This window comes from Mesoplodon bidens (assembly GCF_964165515.1).
Source record: "Mesoplodon bidens genome assembly, chromosome: 5".
Classification (NCBI taxonomy): Eukaryota; Metazoa; Chordata; class Mammalia; order Artiodactyla; family Ziphiidae; genus Mesoplodon; species Mesoplodon bidens.
The window spans coordinates 105,686,560-105,707,838 of NC_138161.1; the positions used below are offsets into that span (position 1 = coordinate 105,686,560).

A 21,279-nucleotide genomic window follows, 5' to 3' on the forward strand; every position below is an offset into this window, starting at 1 on the left:
GTTATTTTCGGAAATTTTGAGAACTAGTGAGCTTTACTTATAAAATTGTTTGAATACATACTAAGTGCCAGGCTGCTTTAGAGGCTTGGGATATAAATTAGTGTATGACACAAAGATCCCTCCCTTCATGGATTTATGTTCTAGCAAGGGAAGGCTGACAGCAGATTATAAATCGAATTTTACTATGCAGTATAGTAGAAGATGATAAGTAGAAGACAATAGATGTTATGGGAAAAGGAGTAGTGTACCTGAGACAAGGAGGTGAAAGTGCTAGGGTTGGGAGAAATTGCAATTTCAAGTCGGGTCATCAGGGCGGACCTCACAGAAAAAGTGACTTTCAAACAAATACTTACAGGAGGTGAAGGCGTTAAGCAATGTTGATATCTGGGAGAAGAGTTTTGCAGGCAAAAGGAACAGAAAGCACTAAGGCCGGAAAGGTCAGATGGGGGTTGGGTACAGCCTGGCAAGTTTGAGAACAGGGCTCCTGGAGCAAATGAGTAAGGGTGAGAGTCACTAGAAAGGAGAACTGAGAGGCATATGGATCCTCTAATGCCATGTGTCGAGGACTTTTGTCATTTTCTGAGTGGGATATGTTGTCATTGGAGTTTAGTTAAGGAACATGATCCTCCTTATGCTATAAGAATGCTACTCTAGTTACTGTGTTGGAAATAGAATATAGGAGGGCAAAGCTGGGAGCAAACAGACCCGTTTAGATACTATTACAGTAATCCAGGGAAGAACTGACAGTACATGGCTCACACCAGAGATGGAGTAAGAAATGTTTAGAATCTAGAACTATTCTGAAGGTAGAGCCAAGCTAAGGCATTTCCTGATGTAGGAAGTCACATAAATGGAAAACTCAAAGCTCAAGTTATTTGGTCTGAGCACCTGGAATGTTGCTATTAACCATCAATTAAGATAGGGAAGGTTTGGATAAACATGTTTGGGAAGCAATTAGGATTTAAGCTTGGTCAACATTAAATTTGAAAGGTATATTCGACTAACAAGTGAAGATGTCAACGGTTCTGTTCAACAAAGACCATATGGCATCTGCCACGCATGTCTTTTCCTGGACCCCTTGCTCATGGCCACTGCAGAAATGTCACTTGATGATATCTCACTGCTACTTCTGTAGTTAGGGTCCTCAATGGGAATACTTATATTTATGCCAAGAGTTCTTACCATGGTTTGCTAAGAAATGCCAATTCTTGAGGTACTGGTCTTGGGCTCTGGAGTCTACACTCACTCATATAAAATGGGAGCCTCTGCTTCTCCACACTGTGGGATTACATGTGCCTCACAGCTTAAGTAGTCTCCTTCAGCTTCAATCAACACTTCCTCCCTTCTCAGGCTGTGACATACAACTCCTTGAACTTTTAATCTTCCTCTTCATTCATCCTTCACCCTTCAACTCCAAATGGTCCTTCTTCCTACTCTCTCCCCTCACCCTAATTCAAATATTCTCTTTCTGGTTCTGGGTCTGGACATGTATGCATCTCTATTTGGGTCACTGTTAAATTATGATAATTTTATTGACTCCATACTAGGGAAGAGGTCAAATTAAAATAGAGATTGAGGCAGAAAAAATGTGATGTGTATGACAGCAGAATCCTAAACTTAATGGAAGCCACTCCTTGAGTTAAGTACTGCCTATTTGAGTACATGGAGAAATTTGATTAGGAGCATAAAAGTATAAAGCAGCAGTGACATACCAAGAGTCCACGAATTTACTACGGAAACATCTCTATGCTCCAAGTTCTTTTCCTACATTCATGCTTTTGTCTATTTGTCCTTTTTTAGACTACATTAATTGATCTCTAGGAATTCCCACTAAATGATAGAACTGTTCTTAAATTTTATGTTTTGGAATTAAAAATATTTCTAATAGTTTCAATTAATCATCCAGATCTAAAATCGGCTTGATTTTAGAATTTTTTCATATGGAGGTGGGGGGCCTAAAGCACCAAAACATGGAACATGATACAGTTCAGGATTTTGAGTTTGAAGGTGCATTCCAACAGTTGGATTCACAGCTGCTTCTGTCCCTGGAAAGAGAAAGGTGGAGACATAATCTTTCTAGTCAGCATAAAACAGAAGCACATGAACTGCCTAATAAAATCTGGCATTTCTTGGATCACTGGAGCAACAGAAAATTGTTTGTTCCCTTGAGAAAAAATTTACAACCATATCACTCTCTGCCATGATAGTTTAGTCATTACAGCAAGAAAGTTTGCTCTCATGAACCCATTAGACCATCATTGACTAAGCCATAAAGAAGCATCTACAACTTAACAGCTGAAACTAGAAGAAATAGCCCTTTTTGGAAGATCAGAAGACAAGATTCCTATAAACACTGATGGCATTTTAGCTAATGCTTCCATCATGAGATATGCAAATATCACTAGAAACATTAAAGTATTACCTCTGAACTTCATTATTTTATATGTATGCTCTGTAAATTGCAACTAACACAATTAATTAATTTCAACATCTCTATGATGAATAGTAAAAATATCAAGTTGTGAAAAGTTGGCAATTAAAGTATACACGTGCAATAAACAAAAGGCATTCTCAAATTTTAAATTTTGAAATCAAAGCTCTTGACTTTAGATTATGCACACTACAAGCCATTAAATATCAAAAAAGAAACATTTTCTTCCTTAAACTGATCACCTTGAGAGATCATGCACTTATTCCAATAGTTCTTTGAGAAGTCTTCTATTAGTATTGGCTTGAAAGACTGTTTCTGAGTCACACAGGAAATCAACAGTAATATTTTATAGCCATTTCTCTCTTTATATTTTTTCCTTTATTCACAGGGGTCTTCACCTTTCTGGGAATGATTTGGCTTCTTCTTCCCAGAACAATAATAACAACCATAAGTTCACCTTTAAAAAAGAAACTACACCCTTAAACTAAATCTGGCCCTTTGACTGCTTTTGTATATTAAATTGAAATAGCACAAACATGTCCATTCATTTGCATATTGTCTCTGGCTGCTTTTTCTACTATAATTGCATAAGTGAGTCGTCCCCACAGAGAACATACGCTTGCAAAATCAAACATATTTTGGCCTTTAATATAAAAAAATGTGCTGACCTCTTTCTTAAAGGATTAAGATTCAATACCATTGAGAAGATTCCAAAGAACACGTCACAATTATCAAAATGATTCCAAGAGTAGTTACATATTAGACAATAGCTGCTTCACTGGAATCCATATGTAGATTACTCAAAATTATTACTTTGGAGTGCATTCTATTTACTTAGAATCATGAATTTCCATAGTATAATAATTCAAATATTATTATAATATGTGAAGGGTGGGGCCATATTTAGAATATAAATCTCACCTCCTGGTTCAACACTTTTCTTAAGGGGTTATTTATTTAATTGAATAATCTACTCCTAGGTTATTACACAGTTTTTTACACCTCAGTTTGTTGCTGTGCCATAAAAATCTCGTGATGGTATCTACATCTATAAAAACAAAGCTAAATGAATGTAAAGTGCTTAAAACAAAGCCTGACGCACATTAAAATTGATTGTCACACGGGCTTCCCTGGTGGCGCAGTGGTTGAGAGTCCGCCTGCCGATGCAGGGGACACGGGTTCGTGCCCCAGTCCAGGAAGATGCCACATGCCACGGAGCGGCTGGGCCCGTGAGTCATGGGCGCTGAGCCTGCGGGTCCGGAGCCTGTGCTCCGCAACGGGAGAGGCCACAGCAGTGAGAGGCCCGCGTACCGAAAAAAAAAAAAAATTGATTGTCACTATTATTAGTAGTGATAATAGTATTAGCATTATTACTATATAGCAAGAACTGTACTATGCTAAGAGTATGATGCATTTTCTTTTATTTATAATAGTATTTCCCAAACTATCCTATCTTAATGGTTAAATAATGATTTAAATATTATCCTTACTAATGTTACAACACAGAGATTACTGAATGAAAACTTTCTTGGAGTTAGAGCCTTGAATAGTTAGGAAGTTTAGGATGACGTAGGCTAAGTCTGAGGGTCTTGATAAAATAGAGTTAACAGTGGCAAAGTAGACTTGCCTCAGTACTTCCCTCCGTATGGATACCAGTAGTAAGCACTGTCCATTTTCCAGATGAGCTGCTCCTGGCATATCCAATACAAAGTCAGAGGTCATTTGGCTATCATTGTACTTGGAGTGGTTGACCAGATTGACTCGACACAATTATTAGCTCACATTTATTTCCACCACTGCCATTATTAAGATCATGCCCCAAGCAACAAGACATTGAAACTTGCTCTATGTGATAGAAAAGTTTTACTGTTATTTCCTTACTACAAATTTGCCCATTGCTCTTAAACTTGTGAAAACCACAGGGCATCCATTTGATAAACAGAACTAAGCTCAGAGAGCTTTTGTAAAATTGAACATATACCACTTTTCCATTTTTTTTCACATCATGTTTACATACAATATCATGTGATTGTGAGGGGGACAGATATTATTTTTGTCTTTTGACAAATTAAGAACCTGAGAGAGCTCAGTTAAAAATGCCTACAAAAATCCTATGGTTTTGACAGAGCTGTTGGTTAAGATATTAGAGTTTGTTTTTTAATTTTGTAAAATACACTCACTGCCAAGTTTTTACAGCCAGGTTTCAGATTCCCCAAGTCATTAAGAATCAGTCCAATGGACTTAGCTTATTTTAACATTCCTTTCTTCCTCTTCCTGCTCTGTTCCCTTCTCTGTGTCATTCTGTTCTCTTACAGGGGGGTGGCTAATATTGCCTGAATTTGAGTCACTATTCTACCATCTACTCTGTTGCATAATCTCTAAGTGCCTTTGTTCCCTCATCTTTAATGTTCAGAACGTTAGTGAACCCCTCACAGAGTTGTAGGGAAGAATAAATGAGATGAGAGATGTCAAGGGTTAGCCCAGTGCATGACACATGAGTGCTCAATAAACGTGAGCCATTACTATTATCATGCCCATGCATGACAGTGTATAAAGGAAATACTCTCATTTCTTTCCTACAATGAGTCCCAGAATATTTACATGAAGGACACAAAGTACATGAAAATGCCATTTCGAAAAAGATTCTAAAATAAGACAGGATCCTGGGAGAGGGGAAGGGAGCACTCACATTTAATCATTGCTGGAAGACTAGTGTTTCTATTTGCCCTGAAATAAGAAAAAGGTAAGATTATTTCTGAAATTGCAGAAGAAATTGGGTCAGGGAGATTGGATAGTTGAAAGGCAGCATTATCAAGGAGATCTTGCCAAGGAGGTGCTAAGCCAGGATGAGTCCCAGGAGGGGTGTCTCTGTGGCTCTCACCTTGCTGTCTTCTCAGGAAAGGCATGGGACCTGCCTGCTGCCTCGTCTGGGACCCAGCTCTGATCCACGTGAGGTAGGAAGAAAAGGATTCCATGTAGATTTTATAGTAACATTATTTTTTGTTAAAACTTATCTTTTGTTAAGACAGATAATGGTTGGGATTCCTCTCCTAAGCTCTTAAATTCTCTCTTCTCTACTGAACACTAGATTTTTTTTCTGCTTCAAGCCTTTTGTTCTTCTCTCACCTCCTAACCCCAAACTTCTTTCTCTTCATTATCTTTAAATGTCATATTCTTCATAAATAAGGGATTTCATTCAGCTTCACAACCTTATTTCCAATGAAAGGTTATTTTCATCCATATTTTTGGTGAATTTGAAAAAAATGTTTTTAATAAGTTTTAAAACTCCTCTGTCACTACTTATTTTTTAATACATATTAAAAAAATAAGGCAATTAATCTAACAAACCCAAAACATTTTATTTTTTTTAATCACTTGTATTTTCTACCTCTTCACCCTGCCTGTATAGACTTATAAAGTGGAGAGCATTGATCCCAAATAATAGATATTTGGGATATGGATTTTGGTGTGAGAATTTAAATAATATTCTCCTCTTCTTTTCCATCTTTACTAAAAATTTGCATACATCCTTTTTTTTATTCTTTCTTCTCTATTTTTTTTATTAGTTTCTGCTTTATAACAAAGTGAATCAGTCATACATATACATCTGTTCCCACATCCCTTCCCTCTTGCGTCTCCCTCCCTCCCACCTTCCCTATCCCACCCCTCCAGGGGGTCACAAAGCACCGAGCTGATCTCCATGTGCTATGCGGCTGCTTCCCACTATCTATCTACCTTACATTTGGTAGTGTATATATGTCCATGCCTCTCTTTCGCTTTGTCACAGCTTACCCTTCCCCCTCCCCATATCCTCAAGTCCATTCTCAGTAGGTCTGTGTCTTTATTCCTGTTTTACCCCTAGGTTCTTCATGACTTTTTTTTTTCTTAAATTCCATATATATGTGTTAGCATACGGTATTTGTCTTTCTCTTTCTGACTTACTTCACTCTGTATGACAGACTCTAGGTCTATCCACCTCATTACAAATAGCTCAGTTTCATTTCTTTTTATGGCTGAGTAATATTCCATTGTATATATGTGCCACATCTTCTTTATCCATTCTTCCGATGATGGACACTTAGGTTGTTTCCATCTCCGGGCTATTGTGAATAGAGCTGTAATGAAGATTTTGGTACATGTCTCTTTTTGAATTATGGTTTTCTCAGGGTATATGCCTAGTAGTGGGATTGCTTTTAAAAAATCACTTTCTATGGTCCAACATGTGTTCTCATTCTCCATTTATACATTTGAGGAAAGAAAAAAAAACTGGTTGCAAATCTCCTATGTTTTCTGTTGAATTATCAGAAAGGAGGTTGTCCAAAGCATCATTAAAATAGGAAATATAATGAGATAAGAAATCTTTGAAACACTAAACTATTTTTACCCCTTAGATAGGTGCTTAAAAAAAATGAATTATACCAGAACTGTTAGGCTCTGATGGTTGAGAGAAGAGAGCAAGAAGGTCTCAGAGACTACTTCACAGATGATCCCATTCAAAAGAATGGAGAGCACAGAATGGATCCCTTCTGGGCTTAGAGCAGAGATGGTAAGGGAAAACTGGATCCAGAAGATGAGCCAGGGATAGGGGCAGGAAAATAACAGAAGAAGGAACTGTTTAGGAGACCCTGGACCTGGGTCCAAGAAGAGGAGGTGGGCCTGAAGAAGAAATAGCATAATTTTAGGGCTTGTATAAAATAAATAGGTTTAACTTCTGCCTTTAAAATATCTCCAACTTCAAACTGTAAGTTCCTTCTCCTTTATCTCTTCATTCTTCCCCTCCTCCTGCACTTTCTTTCTTTTCTTTTCTTTTTTTTTTTTATGGTATGAAGGACTCTCACTGTTGTGCCCTCTCCCGTTGTGGAGCACAGGCTCCGGACGTGCAGGCTCAGCGGCCATGGCTCACTGGCCCAGCCGCTCCGCGGCATGTGGGATCCTCCCGGACTGGGGCACAAACCCATGTCCCCAGCATCGGCAGGCGGACTCTCAACACCTCTGCCACCAGTGAAGCCCCCTCCTGCACTTTCTTGACCTTATTTTTGTCTTCCTCCTTCTCCTTTTTCTCCAACAATACGTCCACTTCCTCTGTAACCTCCACAGGAGTATCAGAGAGATTAATTCTTCTTTTATTGGTGTATAAAGAGCTTCATCATAACATGTTATGACATAGAAACATAGATCCTATAAAAGGGGAAGGAAAACTGAGAAATCTGATCACCGAGCCAGCAGACAACTGTGAAAAGTCATGATTCTTGATCCAGGAGATGCTCTTGAGCCCTTGGTGTTTGGCTGAGATTCCTCAGGACCTTTCCCAGACAGAAATCTCATCAGAAACTGTGATGGACTGGGCTGGCAAGGCTTTCCTTAAACACATTTTACAAGGATTCCCAAGCCAAGTGTTTCCCTTTCTCTCTTTAATATTTCTAATCAAGATAATTGACTACTTGAGCCATGAAATATTGGCAGGAATTCCCAGTGAGATAAATTTCCTATTTTATATATTTCAACATCAGTAAAGTTCACTCTATCCCAGCCTCTGGTAATCAGCCAAAATTCTCCTCTTTGCTCTTCTCAGTTGAGGGCAGCTTTCATGGGGTCCTGAGAGTCAGACTTCTGACCCACAGGTCAGAAGAACAGAACTATTTCAACTAATATATTCAGCAAATAATGGGAATAACATGATATATATTATATATATATATATATATATATATATTTATTATTTTTTTTTTTTGCAGTACACGGGCCTCTCACTGTTGTGACCTCTCCCATTGCAGAGCATAGGCTCCGGACACACAGGCTCAGCGGCCATGGCTCACGGGCCCAGCCACTCCACGGCATGTGGGATCTTCCCGGACCGGGGCACGAACCCGTGTCCCCTGCATCGGCAGGCGGACTCTCAACCACTGCGCCACCAGGGAAGCCCCATGAAATAAGTTTTGAAGAAATAAAACGAGGGTCTCGGAGGAACCCGAGGTTTATATATCAAATCTAGTCTCACCTATAAAATGTTTTAAATGACTTATTTCCTACATTCTGTATTCACGAGGGAAGGTTCTATCTGCCCCTTTGTGCTCAAGGGGTGGCAGGGAGTCCAGAAACCTTATATTCTAATATGTCACCAGTATTTTTCAAATGAGTTCTCATTTTCCTCTCCTGCTTCTGAACAGTGGCTATAGGGAAGACTCAGAAGTACAAACCCATAAGCTGCAGTGTAGACGGATGAATCCAGCAGTAGAGGACTCAGCTCTAAGCTGGGAGCACAAACTTTTTCAGGGCTGTGAGGGCAGAAGCTGTGGTTCGACCCTTACTTTCCTCTGTAGCCATAAAAATATCCTGTAGTATTTCCCTCACTTCTGCTTTGGAGAGCACCTCCTTTTATGGAAATATTAGTTAGGGAGGATCCTTTGTCTGGAGAAGTAAAAGTGTAATGAGAATCTAGTGTGGAAAGGAAATCCAGTGTGGGTCTGGGTTTCAGACTGCCCTAAAATATTGGTTCTCTAGAGTTTACTTCCAGAAATTACTAGTTAAGAAGAGGTGACTAGAGATCACAGAAAATACCACTTCCTAAATTACTCTTTTGTGTTTTGTTTTGGAGAGCAGGAACTGGAATGGCAAGAAACACAGCTCTGAGAGCCATATCCACATCAAAGATGATGTGAATGTCTGTTCACTGCCTGTACAGCCACCTTGGACATCCGTAGGGCAGGATGGGAGGTGGGCAGTGGGTGGGATAACCCAACACTGATCCCAGCATAGGTGAGGATAAAAAGAAACGTGAAGAGGCCACTGAGGTTGTATCCTCTGAGATGGACATCAACAGAAGTGAACTTGGTAATGAAATTTAAACTGAGAAATAGTTAAATGTTCCTTGTGCAAAATAAGAGCCAGAGCTATACCTGAGGGATTAGGGAAGAAAGGATAGAATGAGGAAGGGAATGAGGGAGAAAGTGAGGATTCTGGAGAGCAACACCTACCATTGCGGAATCACCCAATGGAAATGTCTGGAGGTTCAGGATATAAAGCTGTACTTAGTGTCCAGGGATAAGGTGGCTAAGCCATGTGTGCCCTGGCTAAATTTTCATTGCTCGCTCTACCGTCAATTCTGGACAATCTGTAGTTGAACTGCAGCTAAGATTTATGGGGTATATTTATACAGTAGAATGAGAAAAGTAGATAACATCATCTAAGGGAAGTAGAAGCCACTTTTCTGAGTTGGTATTTAGGAATTAGAGATAATATATGAGAAGCCCCTGACCTAGTGCCTAGTGCTTGGTAGGTGTGAATTAAATTGTGATATATATGTATATATACATATATATATATACTAAACAATTTCTTCCTACATATTTTCTTCTGTCCATAATGACTTCAGGGTAATGTAGAGAATGTGACTCTAATGTAACTCACTGCACTCAGTGCTATTACATGCAGATTATTGAAGTATTATCTCAGTCTTGACTCCTTTTCTCACACTCATATGTGTTCAGGGAAATTCAGACAAATTCAAAAGCATGTATGTAAACCACCATCCAGGAAATATAAAAATATTAGATAAATGGGCATTTAACTGTGACACATAAACTGCCTAAAAAGTTATAACAGTCTAACTGGGTAGCTTATTTACTGAAAATTAAAAACAAATTTTTTTATGCTTCAAGGCTGTCTAGTGAAAGAGTCTTCCTCAGAATGAGAGAGGGCTGAAAAGACTGCTGTGGATTTTCCTCTTTAGGAACTCAGGTCAAGTTGGAAGAAACATAATTGCATTTATTTATTAAATACCTCTTGTTAGATAAAGAAAAATAGACCAATGTGACCATGTTGATCCCTTTGACTAACGTATTTTGTTAGAAGGCCAGTGACCCTATTTCCCTGTATGCTCAGTGGAAAGTGTTTTTGATTTTAGGAGAAAAAGCTATTTTCATTAGAGACTTTAATTATTCTTCTCCAAATAACCATTTCTCAAATTGACAGTGTGTTTCCCTGTTAAATAATAACTTAAAAAAATCCAATAGTGAATATAATCACTAAATCTTAGTACTGAATTTTGATATTTAAACATTTTAGTTTATTTTTACCCCACTTCCTATTTAGCTGTTAGTTTTTACAGGACAGCTCCTGCTCTTTTGAAAATCTTATGCTTATCCAAGTTTCTGAAGGGTAGCTGTTAATCTCTACCAAGCACTCTTGAGGCAACTGCAGTATACAATGCAGTGCCTTAACAGGAAAGTCTCATAACAGACGGTCTCTGGATGAGGACACTGCTTAACATGAAGAAATAATCTATCAATTGTCACTTCCCAGAAATCAGAAAATTATCATTTTTCTATTTACAGCTGAGGCTGGCAATTACAAATAACTCAAGGCCATACTTTCCTCCATTTCATACCTCTTAATGCAGACTGGAAAATAATAGGAAAGGCATGGTTTGGGGGGTGGGAGCAGGCATATTGGCAGCATCCTGACAGGATCAGGATGCTGCCAATATGTCTGGGGAGAAAGGACATGAGTATTGACACTCGCCTGTCCAATTCCAGTATTTCAGGCTCTGCAGTGGCAGCAGATAATCTGTAAATTGCTATTCAATATCACTGCAGGTAAGTGAGACATGGAGAGCTTTGTAAATGAGACTATGAACACGGGGTAGGATAGATGGATATTAAAAGCCCAGAGATGCTCTTCTGTACCTTAAACCTTACCATTCACTTGGAGTGGCCAGCCCTGTGTATCTTTTCCCTTCTGCTTGTTGACTGAATGACATGTTTAGGTTCTATCCCCATACTCAACTCTGAGTCATTTCCCCAGGACATATTTTTTGTTTTTTCTTTTGGAGTCTTTTTCTTCTGAAGTTTTCTCATTTAGACTCTCTTCCCAGTGCATGCCTTTGAGTCTTCCATAAACCATGTCTTCTTCTATGTTTAAAAACCTGCTTTTCATAGATTAGATTTTCAACAAACACAAAACTATAAGGTTTCCAAAGGGGAAGTCTAGAAGTGTGTAGACAGCTTACCATAAACAGGGTCCAAGTCTCCAACAGCAAAAACAGCCATGGTGCGTCTTCGGGGACCATTTGGGAGCTTCCTCAGCCAGCACTGGAGGCAGAAGAGCACTGTTCCACAGAGAAGAGCCACCAGGAAAATCAGCAGCAAGAACCTTATGCCAGAAGAAGAAGGGGAGGAGTGAGGTGGAGCATTCTGGGAAGTTAAGAACTCCTGCTACTTCCTGGAAAGGGGCAAAAATGCAGCAAGACTGGATGCAAGCAATCTGGGAGGCCAAATTCCTTAAGCAATCCCCCACCACCACTCATACATTTTCACTGACTCTGGAATGTTCTCTGAGCTTAGAGGGGGTCAGTCTTGCCAAGTAATCTTAACTGTTTTCTCTTTAGGAATTAGAGAGTTGTTCAAAAGAGTAGCATCTTGATTCCTTAACTCATACATCAATTATTCCTTCCATTCAGCCATCCATTCATTCATTCAACTAGTAGGTAAGTGACCAAATAGATTTTAGATGTTGGAACTGGGGATTCACAGGTTGACAAGACAGGGTCTCTGTCTTTGAGGAGCTAACCATCTAATTGAGAGAACTGGTAATGTTTAGTTTTGAAAATACAGAAGCCAAGATTTAGGAAGTTATAACAATCTTTTTTTGTCATTTTCTGAATGGCTTTTAAGGTCAGAACTAAAATCAGTGGAGGAGTCATTTTGGGAGATTTCAAGATAAAGAACAATGATTTTACCTTTAAAAATATCCAACTTGGGAATAAACTATTATTCTTAAAAATAGTAAGTTCCCTGTCATAGGAAGTGTTTAAGTAAACACTGGCCAACAACCTGAAAATGATGTTTCTTTTGATCCACATGATCCTTAAAGTTTTCTTATGCTCTATGATTTCATATTCTATCTCAATTCTTTAGGAAAAGAGTGTCATATACCACCAAAGGTTTTATAACACAAATTGAGGACGTCCTTACCAGATATACCAGCCATTTGTGTACTGATCTTTATAGTTTGTGCACCTGGTAATAAAGGAAGAGCAGTTAGTGCTGGGCCTCTAGATGGACAAGGATTATTCTTCTTGACCATAGTATTTGTTCTGACCACACTTGTTTCCTCAGCAATCACCTACTCACTGCATCCCCCATAATTAAACAAATGTTTACTGAATGTCCACTTCATTTAAGGCACTGAGAATACAGGTAAATGTGAAACTGTCAGATATGTAAGCAGATAATTGCACTGTAATAGGCTTGATTCTAGAGTTATGAATACTGTTGTGCATTGAGAAGGTAGTGACTAAATTTTCAGGGCCAACATGTCATAGGTGTTAAGCATTAGGCAGATAACCATCGCAGTATTTTGTTTATTCAGAGACCTAGAGTTTTTCAAAATGCAAATTCTCCAGGGAAATTTCATAATCTCTATTATCCTTTAATATCTTGGTAAGGAAGATATTACTAAACCAGGCCTGTAAACCTGTTGGAGAAAAAAATTAGAATAAAAGGAAAATGGGTGTGTGTGGTCACACATACCATTTACCAAGGAGTTAGAAGTTGATCTTCCATTAGGATAGTTAAACCATTTTTGTATCTAAGCACAACTCAGTCATTCCTGGGTTTAGGTTAAAAAGATGACACAAAAACAAAGTTCACAGTGTAATTTTCAGGAGGTTTAACTCCCTAGGGGTAGACACTCAAGTGCTATTCATTCCAGAGTCCCTCACTATATCAGACACGGGCACTAAATATATGTTTGCTGATGGACTTTTTTCACACCTTGGTGTATGGGCCGCTGTTAAAGTATTCTAGTATTAATTAGTGGAAAACCGTTCATCACAGCCGGATAAACTTCTGAGATAGAGCTGTACTTAATCATGTCTTCTTCAGCCATTGTTAAAATAATACTTAGTACTTTTCAGCTTGAAAGCATTTTTAAATGTCAGCTAATTTATTGCTCCCAGTATCTCTAAGGAAGCAGTGTGTCATGTTTATTATTATACTAGTCAGAAATGACTTTTTAACATATGTGAAGTATCAACTTAAAAATTTTACCACAAACATTTAAGACAAATGTCAGTCACTCAGATGACAAGACTTTTGTGTGGGTGTGCACCTAGAGGGTTTAGCCAAGTATATAGGTACAAATGGCAGGGGGGAAAATGGTAACTGAAGTATAACTTTAAAAACATCATAAAACAAGTGATCATCAATAAAGGATTATAAAGATAATTAATGGAGCATCCTTATAAAGGAATATTATCCATTCATCAAAGAGAATATAGATTTATATTTATAATTAAACAAAATAATACAGAGACCTCAATTCTACTTTGTATATTTTCTTTTATGTAAATATAATGATTTCACTACATAGGTATTATACAGTTAGTATGTATACATATATACCAAATTGCTAACAATGCTTGCTTCTCTTGAAGATGGTATTGTGAGGCACTTTATATTTTCAGTATTTCTATATTGTTTGAATTTTTATAATGTACATGCATCACTTTTGTAGTCATAAAATTTTTACATAGTATATTATAAATACAAAAAATCTTTAAAATGTAGTATCCCACTTTAAAGATGTATGTAGGGAAATTCTGCTGGTGTCCTGGCTCAATAAAACAGCTCAAGGTTCTTGGTTTTGAATCTTGAAATCTAAGCTTATGACCAGAAAAAAGTATGGATTGCTTTATCTTCCTCTGTATATAAATCTCTGCTTCTCTTCTTTACATTTAAAAATAGACCATATAGGGCTTCCCTGGTGGCACAGTGGTTGAGAGTCAGCCTGCTGATGCAGGGGACATGGGTTCGTGCCCCGGTCCGGGAGGATCCCACATGCCGCGGAGCGGCTGGGCCCGTGAGCCATGGCTGCTGAGCCTGTGCGTCCGGAGCCTGTGCTCCGCAACAGGAGAGACCACAACAGTGAGAGGCCCACGTAACGGAAAAAAAAAAAAATAGACCATATACTTATTAAAATGTCAATTCTAAATCTTAACTACCTTATGTCATTTCTTTTTGACACTCAATAAGTGTCAATTATTGAGTGGCTCTTATTGAGCCACTCAATATTTTTTCAAGTGCTAACAATTATCCGAACGTATTTACTTTACTTCCTTTTTCTGACCCTGTGCAAACACTGGTGAAGTTACTGATATGCAATAAAATGGCCAGGAAGCAGTTAGCTGGAGAAATGCAAAGTGGTCATACAATTTCACAACTGCAGGCTCCTTTGGGATCATTTATTTCACCTTTAGGATTTTGCACACTGTGCAACAGATACTCACGGTGGGAAAGGAAATGGGGAGGTCACTACCTGACCAAAGAACTTAAACTAGAATACAGGTCTTCTGACTCCATGTGCCTCCTTCTTCACCATTGTTTCCATGTCTTTCACAAGTTCAATTTTTAAACAGAAATTTTTTGAGTTCTTAAAATATTAAAGTGTCTGAACAGTATCAGTATTTTAAATATTTAAAGTTTAGGTGCAAGTGTAGAAAAAGTTATTTACTCAGAGATTTACTTATGCTTGATCAAATTGGGATGAGGATGTCTAAAAGATAAAAAAAAAAAAAATCCAGGAGAAGTGAGAGCTGACTATAACGTTTAAGGAAGACATTTCCAATAATCAGAGCTCTCTAGAAATAGGTGTCAAAGGAGATAATTTCTGTCCCTTCCAGAACAACCAATGCCCTACTTTGATGTATGGAGATAATTCCTGCTCTATAGGGATGGTTAAACTAGTTGATCTTAATTTTTTTTCTCAGTGCTGAGAATCTGTGGACCTAAGATTAACTGCAAATTCATTACTTTGATAAATAGAAGAGGAGTGCAAAGTTGTTTCATTGGCTTCTCTACTAGAATTATCCATAATTTCCTGTGCTGGGTATTCTTCTAAACCAGTTGTATAACTTCATGTGAATTAACTCACTTTCAAACTTAAAATGCTATAAAGTGGGGTCACACTATTATAATCCTCACTTTACAGTTGAGACAATTCAGTCATAAAGAGGTTAAGTAACTTGTTCATGATAAGATGGCTGGAAGTGGCAGAGGCAGGCTTTAAACCCAAATGGTCTGGCTGTGGAGTTCATGTCTCTTACCACAATGCAACATTGTAATGGGAGAGTAAAACTCATCTCTAGCCTCATATTACTATGTGAACTACTGCCTGAATGGATTCAATATTCTGTGTTCCAAAATGCTTTAAGAAAATATTAAAAATACAAAAAAAAATTAGAAATGAGAGCACAGAGAGTATCAGACAAAGAGAATAAGCCAAGAGTGAGATCAGTTAGTAAACTGAATGTAGTAAATCCCATATATAAAATTAGTACTGAACTCCAGATCTGGCTTAAGCTTTCTAGTAGTTAATAGGATGAAAGAGATAATTGGTTATATAGTATCCTCTAAAATTAACAAAAACAGGCAGCATTATTCACCAAATGCACAACTATTCTAGCTATAGAAATGAGAGACAAATTCAAACTATGGGGCTTCATAAAGAGTCTGTCTTTAACAACAGGAACAATGTTTCTCACAGTACTCTTAGAATAAATGCAATAATAAATTTCATGGGTCCTTTTTGTAAAAATTACTCTTAACAGAAGCCGGAATGCAATTCAGCTACAATTATTTGGGGGAGGGACAGGTGCCAAATCATATCATCCAGAGACCAGTGGCCTGACCTAATTAATCTGGGGTGGGTAAATTGTACAGTATCCAAAAGGATGGTTGGATTGTGTATCCCTAGGTATTTCACCAGGTGTGTAATTTTATCTAAATATTGGACATGCAGTGTGGATTTGTAGTGAAAATCCCAGGCTCAGGAATCAGTCATAGGCCCAGATGCAAGCTCTGCCTTTTACTTGTTTACTCTTGAGCAAAATACTTAACTTCCCCAAGCCAGGTAACATGGTAGACTATCATCAGCAATGTATTAATGCAATTAATTTACAGAATCCCATATGTGTATGATTGTATTTATGTTTTGTAAAATACCCTATCTATGTACATACATGTACATCAGTGTACATGGCTATTTCTGGGGAAGGGAAAATATTAAAGGTGTAATTTTTCAGAGGGACTCTGACTTGTTTGATTTCATACACTAAATTACTTATAATATCTAAATTATACACAAAAAGTCTAGCAATGCATTGTTTATACTAAAAATGCAGTTATAAAAATAAATTGTTCGGCAGCTGCATAGCACAGGGAGATAATCTCGGTGCTTTGTGACCACCTAGAGGGGTGGGATAGGGAGGGTGGGAGGGAGACGCAAGAGGGAAGGGATATGTGGATATATGTATACATATAGCTGATTCACTTTGTTGTACAGCAGAAACTAACACACCATTGTAAGGCAATTATACTCCAATAAAGATGTTAAAATAAATAAATAAATAAATAAATAAATAAATAGATCAGGTTAGAGCAGAAAAAATTAGTCTTGTGCTGGAAAAAATGTAAATAGAACTAATAATAGATCCCACAAACACCTTCCTGTGTTGGCAAAATATTTGAAATATTGTGTCTACCTTCAATACATTTACTTACCTTATACAAGCTCTCCACAAAATCAGCCACTTTCTTGCCTTCTCTGTCTTAATTTTCTGTTAATTTGCATTATATTTGAGGTGGTTTCTTGTTTTTATTCAAAAGCAATGATATTAAATAACTAATATAACAGACATTTACATGCAAAATGATGTAGCCAAAAAGTTTGTACCTAAGTTCTAATTTAAGCCCTGCAATTAATTTGTTACTATCTCTCTTTGGGCCTCAATTTCTTCACCTGAAAAAAAAGGCCAGTAGCCTCAGTGACTCTAAAGTTAGCTTATAAAGTTCCTCAATACCATATTCTCCTGTCATGTTGATTGGGGAATTAGATTCAACACTTCTGATCCTTTCCAATTATGAATTTCTTTATTCTATTATTCTGGGTCAAAGGCAGAAGATGAAAGGGCAAGGTGAGACAGCCATGAGGTCCAAAGTTAGGTAAGCACACCAATAGTCAAAAGTCCATTATGTCACCAACATCAGAAGACAGAGAAAAAAGCAAGTCCAAAATCAAAGCAAAGAAAGAGCAATGGAGAGCCATGCAGTAGCTGAAAGAGTGGCACACATTTAATAAGCAGATGATCAATAATGAGATGATCCATCAGAAATAGGTGAAGGATTCCAGGGCCAAGGAAAGCATCCCACCCAGCATGGCCTCATAATCTGGAGACAATGCCCGGAGACCCCAGCCTTGAGGGTAACAGTCAATGATAATTAAAAACAGCTAACTGGCAGTGAGGGCTGCTCCCAGGAGAAGATAAGGTTTGGCAGAAGTGCTTTCTGACACTTGCACAGAGTCTCAGTACATTACAGTTATCGTTAATCATCAGCAGCTTTATTTATGGCACCTTCTCCCCATCTCCCGAATAGAATTCTGAGAAGAATTAAGCCTACAGTATGAAAAGTGAGAAAATAGTGTCAATTATTCACATAACATATCAAAAGCACTTTGAAAGGTACACATAATACAGGTTAGATCTTTGGTAGTTTGCTTATATTTGAAACCAAATTACCCAGAAAACTGTCTCCCATCATCCCTGTGAGTTACACATGTGGTTGGAGTCATAGAGGAGGTCATGATTCTTTCAGGAACTTAAAGGACACTTAAAACTTCAAGTGTGGAGAATGCAGTGAGCAAAAATACCTAGAAATCAACTAGCCCCCTTATTTATTTAACAAAGCTGATCATAATGAAACTGCATCTTTTCTGCTTTTAGAAAAATTGAGCCATTTGCATTTAAAAGCAATTTACTTTTTATTTTTCTTGCATGATTATAATGATCATTTGAAACTCATTTGGGGCTTCTCAAATGACTTGAGACATTTTTATTCTTTGAATTTTGAAAATGCTGAATAAAACCATGGAGGCTCTTGCTATTTACTTACATTTCATTTTCTTCACATGTTGAGTCCGATAGCACCAACTGAAACACATGTTTAGAACAATGAAATCCAAACATCTCATGTCTAATCTTTTAATACAGCGCCTAGAGACAATGTGGGTTTATATCATTTCACTTGTTTTTCTTTTTTAATTAAAAGCTCTGCAGCAGAGTCTATTGGTGGAAAGAATTGTAATTGAAAAAAATCTCTGGGTAGATTCTCCAGCTCAGCAGTGACAGGAGATATATACTGGGAGCCAGATTCTTATCCTACACACCACCATAGGTGGGTGTGAAAACACTTTGTTTTTTCTATAGGCAGATTTTGCTTTATCTAAAGAGCTTTTGTGCACCTTGCATTTTTCTTTGTTTTCACATTTTAGCTAGAGGAAGGAGTTTCATTACTTGTGAATATTATTTTCACGCAAAGGAATCAAGTTCCCTACATGAAAACTGAAGTCCATTCCCTTAGCGTTAGTGGATATTAAATACATGAACAAAGGAGGGAGTGATTTTAACCTGCTCTAAGGCTAAGGCCAACCTAAGATCCATTGACATTCCTGTTGAGATTTACATTTTTCTCTTTATCAAAGAAGAGGGGAAAACTAATAACCTTGATTGCTTTGTTTTAAAAGACCCAAACCGTAAGTATTCTAACACAATTTTCTTAGTCTTCTGTGTCGAGCCTTATAGGTTACAATAACTCACGTCACAGAGGAAAGAAAGTACTCCTATCTAGAGGACTTGCTTATAGGTTTGTTTTTCTCTTGAACTGAGACCCTTTTCATGTACAATGAGAAAAATTGTTGAATATTATTTATATGTAGCCCCAAAAATTGTGTTGATGAGGTCAGTGAAGTATTTAGTTTCCTGGACCCTACATACAAATATCAATACAAGTAAGAAGTTACAAAATTTAAAATCATAGACTTGGAAATTTTGCGTGAGATACATTTTTTTCCCTTAATCCCAAACTCATCTTCTTCAGCACCTCATATTTATTCCACTAAGTTTGTCTGGGCAAAGAGATTTGTGGAGTTGCAGATGGAGTCATGAATTGGCCATCAGAGAGCGTGATAATGAACAATTTATAAGCACAGAAAATGAGTTGCACTCTCTTTTGCTAGAATGCTGCAAATAGACTTGTATACTAACTGAGAGGAAAATGAACGTTCAAATTTTGTCCATAAAGAAACTTTATTTATGAGCAGATGAAATCATTTAGGATCCAGCTTAACAGATAAACAAATAAAGCCAGCATTTCACTTTCAAGTCACTTCCTTGAAACCCTAGCAAGAAGTACACAGTGTTACATTATTACCACCTCACTTCCAATGTCAGACTTTGCAGTTATCAAGAAATGGGGAGTGAAGTCTTAATATATTTCATACCTAAATCTTTCAGATACGCTGCATTCAAGAAACACAGATACAGAAATGCAGGGATTAGTCAGAATGAGATACTAGAGCAGAGGAATCAAAATAGACTCTAAGATGGTTCTGTCTGCACTGTTTAGCACTGAAAAACTGTTGAGCCTCAAGTATGGCTTTGGGCAGCAGTAAACATGTCTTAAATTAATCCTGCCACAACATTTTATGTCAATAGCACTTCTGATTTTTAAAAATTTTACAGCATAACAAAGTTAAAAAAGATTTAATCACCTCATATTTCAATAGCAATAGAACTAAATAAAGAAGACATAGGACTAAGGTCATAAACCATTCTGTTATCTGTATGTTTAACCAATATATATAATGCCCTAAGATTCTGGTAACACATTCTTAAAGTAAATCTTCTGTCAGAGTCATTGTTACCCAAACCACAAATCTATAACAAATCAGATCCTTAGAGTAGTAGCTTTGAAAATCTTTTCCCAGATAGAGAGATGGTTACCTGGAATAGTGGCAAACACAAGATTCCTGTTTTTGAGACCACCGAAGTGACACTTAGAAGTCTGGATCTCGACATAACTTAAAGGACAAGAGGCTCAAAGATAGTGGTTTGCTGCCTGTGTTTATCTCCGTCTTTCTCAGAACGTGTTAGCTTCTCTATAAGTGCTGCTTCCTGTCAGGGCACTCATTAATGCTGGCTCCTTGTGACTGGTAAAGTGCCTGCCAGGAGCAGGAATTTTAGGTGCAAGCTCACAGGTACTGAAAGTTCAAGGATTTCAGTTTAAGCTCAGAACACTGATAATGTTTCTCAAACCCTTAAAAGCCAGGGTAATACATGCTGACCCACAAAACTAGCTGGCTGCTGAAATAACTTACAACATTCAAGTACCTGTTTTATTCCAGGGTACTTCTGGGTTGTTTGTTGCTTGTTTTGTAGATTTTTTTGGGGGGGGGAAATTTATTAGTTTCCTTCTCTTTGTTGGTCTTCTTTGCTCTTCTTTTCCAATACATCATTTTCAGTCCCAGGTGTAACCCAACCTTGGGCATAAAGCTTTTCCTGTCTCATAATAATTGCAGCTTACTTTTAAACAGAGTATATTTCAGTATATATATAAATGAAACAACTCCAGCACAACTGCCAACAAAAAAGTTACCAAAAATGTCTAAGGAAGTTCTGAAAAAGAACAACTAAAGAGGCACTAAACTACTATATATTAAGACATTATAATCCTTACAAAAATTGGTACTGACACATGTAAGCAAAAAGATAGATGGAACCGAATAGAGTTCAGAAATAAACTAAAATACACAGAGATTTATTTCAGCTACCATTTTATTAACATCTATATTGGAGTATAATTGCTTTACAGTGATGTGTTAGTTTCTGCTGTATAACAAAATGAATCAGCTATATGTACACGTATATCCCCATATCTCCTCCCTCTTGCGTCTCCCTCCCACCCTCACTATTCCACCGCTTGAGGTGGTCACAAAGCACTAAGCTGATCTCCCTG

At 37.6% G+C, this 21,279-nt stretch overlaps 1 protein-coding gene across 1 annotated transcript; it reads right to left on the reverse strand.

Annotated features, from left to right (window-relative positions):
• Positions 1–1,908: 1,908 nt before the first annotated feature.
• Positions 1,909–20,342, reverse strand: TMEM207 (transmembrane protein 207; the record flags this gene model as incomplete). Its single annotated transcript, XM_081235171.1, has 5 exons — positions 1,909–2,045; positions 11,439–11,581; positions 12,403–12,447; positions 18,379–18,416; positions 20,268–20,342. 5 exons carry the CDS (start codon positions 20,340–20,342, stop codon positions 1,909–1,911), a joined length of 438 nt encoding a protein of 145 aa, XP_081091297.1.
• Between the last annotated feature and the right edge of the window lie 937 nt (positions 20,343–21,279).